This window comes from Gossypium raimondii, chromosome 10, assembly GCF_025698545.1.
Source record: "Gossypium raimondii isolate GPD5lz chromosome 10, ASM2569854v1, whole genome shotgun sequence".
Classification (NCBI taxonomy): domain Eukaryota; kingdom Viridiplantae; phylum Streptophyta; class Magnoliopsida; order Malvales; family Malvaceae; genus Gossypium; species Gossypium raimondii.
In genome coordinates, this window is record NC_068574.1 from 52972476 (window position 1) to 52980105 (window position 7630).

The 7630-nt window shown below is 30.8% G+C and overlaps 1 protein-coding gene across 7 annotated transcripts; it reads left to right on the forward strand.

The window, feature by feature from the left end:
• Positions 1 to 1822: 1822 nt before the first annotated feature.
• On the forward strand, positions 1823 to 4742 carry LOC105778188 (hypothetical protein). Of its 7 annotated transcripts, none has more exons than XM_052621828.1 (6): positions 1823 to 2122; positions 2549 to 2684; positions 2925 to 3007; positions 3611 to 3752; positions 3839 to 3922; positions 4324 to 4720. In XM_052621828.1, exons 2-6 carry the CDS (start codon positions 2616 to 2618, stop codon positions 4462 to 4464), a joined length of 519 nt encoding a protein of 172 aa, XP_052477788.1. In that variant the 5' UTR covers positions 1823 to 2122; positions 2549 to 2615; the 3' UTR covers positions 4465 to 4720. The 7 variants fall into 7 exon arrangements, with proteins under 7 accessions (XP_052477788.1, XP_052477789.1, XP_052477790.1 ...); XM_052621829.1 differs by having other exon boundaries at positions 1825 to 2122; positions 4057 to 4742; XM_052621830.1 differs by having other exon boundaries at positions 1826 to 2122; positions 4331 to 4720.
• Positions 4743 to 7630: the final 2888 nt, after the last annotated feature.

Here is a 7630-nt window from a genome sequence, read left to right on the forward strand (position 1 = left end):
CAAAAAACAAAATAAAAGGGCGAAAATAATAATAATAAAAAACAGTAGGACGAAATTGAAAAGTAGCAAAAAAGCGGAAGGGCCAAAACAACAATTAGACCCCCTTTTAGAAAACACGTAGATCCTAAGGAGGGCTGGGTCGGGTTGGCAGGTCAGCCCCAAAACGGCGTCGTTCTGGGGCATTTGGGACCACGACAAAACGACGTTGTTTAGGTGCCTTATTTAAGTAAAAAAAAATTAAATCGTTTCTATACTCCTTAGAAAAAAAAAGGCTTTCCCTCTTTCTTTTTTCTCTGAAATCATCCCTTCTCCGACCATGGGTGCCGTCACACGTCCGCCTCGGTCACCGTCATCAGCAATGGCGGCCGCCGCCTCCGGTGGCCGAAAAAATCCAAAACTCCACCTTTAACTCCCCTTTTCGCGTAGAACTCTGATTCGGAGTCGAAACTGCCAAAACTCCAAAAAAAAAGGAGAGAAAACCTTTCAGTTTTCTTCTCTTTGATGAAGCCTTCCTCACCCACCCACGACGGCGGAAGGCGAAGAATTAGGTAAAAAAAAAACTCAACTTTTTATTTTATTATATATATTTTTTTAAAAAGCAAAATAAATGACTACCTTTTTTTTTTAAAGAAACACTGTAACTTTCTCTGTTTTTGTATTCAAGTTTTTGAATCTATTCGATTGTCTCTCTGTAAAAAAATTACATTCTGGTAATGGCTTTTATAGCCGAATGTCCTACATTACACTGTTGTTTTTTATTGTTTTTTTACTGTTCTTTGCGTGTTTGTGTTTTTGTCTTCTTGTTCTTTTTGTTTTGCAAGTGGCGGTTAACGACAACGACGGGGGTTGCCATTTTGGTGAAAGAGGTAGATGAGGCGTTAGACCTCGGGAGACGAATTCACTGACGAGGCGGCTGCGGGGCGAAAAGGCCTAGGGTTTTTTAGTTTTTTCTGAAAATAATTTAGGTTACGGGCTTAGGGTTAGTAGTTTGGGCTTGGGTTATTGGGTTTTGGGTTAGGTTATATATTTTGGGCCATTATTTTGAGCTTGTAATTTACTTTTTATTTGTTTGTAATTTGGGCCCGGGCAAAATTAGGCTATTACATATATTATTTAATTCGGTTAATTATCTGATTTCGAACTGAATTAACTAATAACCGAAATTTTAAAAAAGCATTAACCGACCTCCAACCGAACTAAATTCAACTACCAATCGATTAATTGAATTAGATCGATTCGGTCGGTTAATTCAGTTTTAGCATTCAGTTTTGACCGAATTAACACCCCTAGATGCACGTTTGTTTTAACAAGAAATTTCCGGATAACCAAGCTCGCGGTGTAATGAATTAAAAATTGAATTAGATTTCTTTAGAGTAATAAAACTCTTCAAATTACAATGCTCGTAAAGAGAATCTTAATAGATGTAAAGACGAAGTATCTTTTAGTCAATAACGAAGAGCTTGAGCTAAGATTTCTAGACGAATGGGATGATGTATTAGTTCCTCTAGCACATAATTTAAATGTGAAAATTTGTCCTATAAAAAAGGAATATTGAATGAATTGGTTGTAAATTACGAGATTCTGTGTCTGCTCCTTGTGAGTAAGATATTAATCGTAAGGAAAAATAGAATTTTCACAATGATTGCAAATTCTACCGATATCATTTAAGAATACAAATTATTGTTGTGCCAAGAAATCGGACTTTGGTTGAAGTCATTAGCAGAACTAATCAAATGATTCTATTGACCCATTCAAAGAATTAACACCATGTTTGGTTGGATAGTCAATACACCCCTAATCGGTGGCCCTACCTAATCCCCCCTCATTCCTATGTTTGGTTCATGGTATTACTAATACCATTGTAATACATTACTGATCTAATCGGTGAAATCCACCGATTTGTAATCTGTCCCTTTTGCCCAGATTAGGCACCGCTTCAGTTTACCCTCCCATCGGCTTCCCATTTGTTTCTCTTCTGTTCCTTCTAGCCTCTGCCGATTTGCTCCCTCTGTTTATTTTCTTTTCTTTTCTGCCGATTTGCCCCCTCTGTTTATTTTCTTTTCTTTTCTGCCGATTTGCTCCCTCTGTTTCTTTTCTTGATATTGTTCTTCAAAATTAGATGGTAAGTGTGGAGGTGCTCTTTGCTTTGTCCCTATTGGGACTCTCCTTTCTTAGTTGCATTAATGAAGAAAGTTAGAAGAGTTTTGTGCCAAAAAGTTGCCAAGTTATTAAAATTTCAATTCTGTAATTCTCAGAAAATACAGATCTTTGTTTCTTTACTTCTCTGTTGCCAAATTACATACAGAAAAATGTTCTGACTCTGGAAGGAAAATTAAAAGGCAAACAGATATTCGAATTTCACTTTTCATGATAGATGGAAATCTTCAGTTCTAGCAGAACCACAATAAAAATTCATAGAAGTGGTTTGTTACTTGACTTGTATCTTATGTTCTAGCTCAGAGTGCTTCTTTCCCTGTTTTGAGTGGTTTCATTTTTGGTATTCATTTGCTGTAATAGATCCAATCCTCCGAATCCATTGGTTATGCAGGATGGCCATCTAAAGACTATTCTGGAAGGGATCTCAAAGTTGGCATCTGATAAAGTGTTAGCTGAAGATGGATTTGCAATCCATCTTGGTGAAGCTTCTTTCTCATTTTAAGGACTTGGAACATGTGTTTTCTTTGGTAATTTTCTAAACTATTTTCTAGATTGAATATTCTTCAATCTTGGTTAGTTCCTCTCTCTCTTCCTTCTTCAGCTTTTCGTTACCATTTTACATGGAAATTGCCCTACAGATGTGCTGAGAATACCTAGTAACACTTTAGTCGTTTCATGTTTTCGTGTACTAGCGTAGCTTGGTGTAATTACAGAACTAAGTTATCACATCACTAATGAGTGGGTGGCTGCAATTTGTTGTTTTGTAGAATCATTTTCTTCAGATCTTAGATATGATGCATGGGAACTCTCGGGGCATTGTCAATATGCATATACTTGATATGGCTACAAGGTAATTTTTGTTTGTCTTATGGTCCTAGTTCATGCAGCCAAGGCCTTGCCCTTTTGTTTTTATTTTTTTTTGGTTCTGTTTATTGTTGTCATGGCTACTTTGCTTGCCTTGATGCTGTTATAATCTCTGCCCAGCCACTGCTGCATGAGACACTTGGACTTGTTTTCATCTACTATTTACTCGTAACATAATATCTCAGTGAAAACCAAAGATTCACCTCAAGATTCTTATGACAATATCTCTATTATGTGTTAAAGATAGCATCAGGTATAGGTTATGCATCCTTTAGAATTTTTTGTCATATGTACATGGAGCAGGTTGAGGTTTCTATACTGTCGGAATGCATGCCAAATATTTTGTAGGTATTAACACAATTATTTCTGTGATGTGACATTCAAAGCAGTGCAGTGGCAGAAAATTCTATAAACCTAGTCACTGAGGCTGGCATTCATATGCTTTATAAACAATTGGGGATATCTGTTAAGTTTCTTGTAGGTTATGCTGCATTCTTTTCCTTTGGTTTGTTGTTGAAGGGTATTTGTATTTTGTGTTTTTGAAGCACATCCAGCTAGAGTTTTATCTCATGCTTGTGTTATTGAGCAGGAATGGTTATGTACATGATCCAACAACCATACAGTTACTCTTTGAAATATCACAGGCTTTACATAGTGATACTGATCTTGTAAACATGAAAAATGATGATAACCAACAGCAAGCACGGTTTATTTCTCGTTTTGTCCGAATGGTATTTTTTCTCTGTTATGTTCCTCTAGGTTGTGATTACTTTTGACTATCAATGCGACTTGTTGACAGCTATTGCTCTATGTTTAGGTAGACCATGGAGTAGAGTATGAACGACATTTAGCATTTCTTATGGAATGTCGTGGGGGCCTTAGTAACATTATTGAACTCAAGGTATACATTTATCTTTTTGTTTCTCTTTGATTTAATTTTGTTAGCCATTTGAGCAATAGAGATAATGTGGTGGAAGGATTCATAAATCTGTTCGGTTCAATCAAACTTATCAGGAGAATATGACTCATTATTAGGAAATAGCTGATAAATGCAACCATCTGCTGCTTTTAAACTCAGTCCACAACTTAATTGGAGAATATTAAAGAACGATAACAGTTGCAATGGTTTTTCTCTGTGGGGGCCAGAATGTAGTCGTAGCATTGGGTATGATCATGCCTTCAATGTGTCTTTCACGTGTTCATGCAGATAAACGAACATGTATTATCTGTCTGCTCGAAACTGATTGAAACTGCCAAATTGTGTTTGAATGCGAAGGACAAGTATCTCACTTCCACCATTAGTTTTCAGGACAAGAACTTGCCTGCTGCAGCTGTCTCATCGTCTATTGCTATCTGATACACATGAAAATGGTTCTCAATAACAATGTTGATCGGATCGGGTTTTCTATGAATTATTCATGTGGGACACATGAATTGACATGATGGTATGATAAGTTCGTAGAAAGGCATAAAAAAAAATTAATTATACTTGTATTGGATGTTCATCATGGAGTCCATGTAACATAATTGAAAACCGGTAAATAGGCCAGGAAATATTCTTTGCATTCCTTGATTGTTAGACTTGGAACAGTTCTTGAAAAGAAAAGCCTTTTGTCTTTTTTATAGATCATTCATTTATCTTGATGTAAGTTGTATGCCATTATTACAACTAGATTTCAACAAATGATTATGGGTGAAGTGGGGGTAAGAGATTTTCATTTTCATTTACTCGTGTGTGCGATTTTTATTTGAAATTTTATATAAAAGTATGAAATAACAAAATACTCTTAAAATAATATTAATTATCCTTTAAAGTAAACGCATTTTAATAATTTTCCAACTGAGTTGGTATAGAGTTAGTTTGTGATATCAATTCAATTAGTCATTTTATAAATAGTATAGATTAAGGTAGAGGATACAAATATGTAGACTTGTAAATGTGATGGCTTGTGATCAGTTTTCTTTTATAGTATCATATATTATGATTTGAGTAAATTCATATAAGAATATTAATTATTAAAAATTTTATTAAATCATATATTTTAATTAAAATATATTTAATAATAATTATGTTAAATTATCTTTTATAGTCTCATATATTATGATTTGAGTAAATTCATATAAGAATATTAATTATTAAGAATTTTATTAAATTATATATTTTAATTAAAATATATTTAATATTAATTATGTTAAATTATCTTTTATAGTATCATATATTATGATTTGAGTAAATTCATATAAGAATATTAATTATTAAGAATTTTATTAAATTATATATTTTAATTATAATATATTTAATAATAATTATGTTAAATTATATTTTATAGTATCATATATTATGATTTGAGTAAATTCATATAAGAATATTGATTATTAAGAATTTTATTAAATTATATATTTTAATTATAATATATTTAATAATAATTATGTTTAAATATGATTAAATTATTTATTATTGATATTAATAATCTTATTAAAATTTAAATAGCAATAACAATAATCATTTACGAAAACAAATTTATGCTAAGGGTATTCTAGTCATTTTAGTTTTTTTCCATTATGCTATTACACCTCTATTCCATTCAACCAAACACAAGAATACTATTACGCCTTTATTCCATTACATTCAACCAAACAATTGATTTGCTATTACGCCTCTATTCCAATACAGCGAACCAAACGTGCTCTAAATGTTTCACAATTAGTGAATTGAATTTATTATCATAATTCTGATTTTCAAAAACTAAGTTCTATCATAATGAAATTTTGGTTGATAACAAGTAAAAGGTTGGAACCTTGACATTCCCTTTCCCACATCTTTAATTAAAAGAGAGGAAAAAAAAAATTGACCCTTCATACACTACTGGCCAATTTAGCATTATTGTTTGCGTTGAAATGTACTTTTAAAAAGTTAAGTTTAGAAAAAGTGTTGTAGAAAAGAATTATGAAAAAGTGTAGTCAGCCAATTTGGCATTATTGCTACGATTGTGAAATGCTTTTTAAAAGTACAGTTTAGAAAAAAAAAATGTTCTGGGAAAGAGTTATGAAAAAATGTAATTTGTTAATTTAAGGTATTTAATATTAGTGTCAAAAATTAAGGTGGGAAGTTAAAATGTCCATTTTAAATATGATATTAGAAATTAAAATAAATCAATTTAGATAATATTTAAATAATTTAATATAATTATACTTTTAAAATATTTTTTACTAATTAATAAATTATTTGTAAATTTAATTATACATTAAATATTTTATAATTTTAAATATAAATAATAAAAATATTTAAATGATTTAATATAATGATGCATCAAAATATTTAGATAATTTAATATAATGACATATAAACTATAAATTAATCCAAAATTTTAAATACTAATACAAATAAAAATATTTTTGATAATTTGCAATTCAAAAGGCAAAAAATCAAAAGCATCTAAACTTCAATTTTTATATTTAGGTAAAAAAAAACATTTTTTTACTGCACTCTCAACCTTATCAGCCAATGTTTGACACTATTTTTGGGTGAAAAAATGTTTTTCCAACCTCAAAAGCATTCCCGAACGGGCCTAATATCAACTTCAATTAAATTAGACAATAGAAAAGGAAATTATTTCGCTCACAAGAAATTAGAAATTAATCTATCCCATGCGAGTCAACTAGTTCATGATTCGGGTTGAGCCTTATTAAAATTTTAAGTCAACTTGAGCTAAAAAATAAGCCTAAGTTTTTGTCCAGACCTGTCCCGGTTAAATTAATTTTTTATATTATTTTTATATAATACATAAAAAATACTAAAAATATTAATATAAGTATTTCCCAATAAATTGAAAATAAATTAAAAAATATTTATACTTAAATAACACTAACATGAGTGTAACTTAATAAGCAAATGCCTCTAAAATAGTAACAAAATTAATAATAAAACAAGAGTTATACAATATCCAAGCAATAACAACAAAATAATAGTAACATAATAGTAAAATAATAGCAAAACAATGAGAAAACAATAAGAAAATAGTAGCAAAACAACCAGAAAACAAAACAGGTTTTTTTTTATTATCTTTTTGCTAATTTGGCTCGGGCCAAAAAAGCCTTACCCGAGGCCCATCCCATTTTTTAAATGGATCTTATTTTTTTCCCAAGCCCATTTTTCGAGTTTATATTTTTGCTCAAACTCTCTCACCTTTCGACCGTACAGCCTAGCCCATGGACAAGTCTAGAGTCAACCCACCCACCACTTAATAAAAATGTAATTACTAGAGTAGTAATTATACCAATTTGTAATTACAAAGATTTGTACTTCCATAGGTATGTTTGGTTGACAGAGTGTAATTACATAATAATTCCCTATGTCGTGTTTGATAATACAAATTGTAATTATATGGTTACATCATTTATATTTTTTAAAAATATATGAATTACTATAAAAATATTATTAATATGATAAAATAATTTCTAAACAAGTAACAAAATGAAAATCAAATCATCATATGTATTATGTTAGTCTAAAAGGTAGTTGATAATATGATTACTATTAAAAATGACAAGAAAAATAAACATCATACATAATTTTATCTAATTATTCTAGTGCATGTCATTGGGTTAT

Bases quoted from the DNA above. Each gene is read 5' to 3' on its own strand.
- LOC105778188 (XM_012601835.2), top strand. From the start codon at position 2,616: ATGGATTTGCAATCCATCTTGGTGAAGCTTCTTTCTCATTTTAAGGAC. The intron at 3,753-3,838 runs GTATTTTTTCTC...CTCTATGTTTAG, and splicing joins TTTCTCGTTTTGTCCGAATG to GTAGACCATGGAGTAGAGTA. The intron at 3,923-4,228 runs GTATACATTTAT...GTGTTCATGCAG, and splicing joins GTAACATTATTGAACTCAAG to ATAAACGAACATGTATTATC.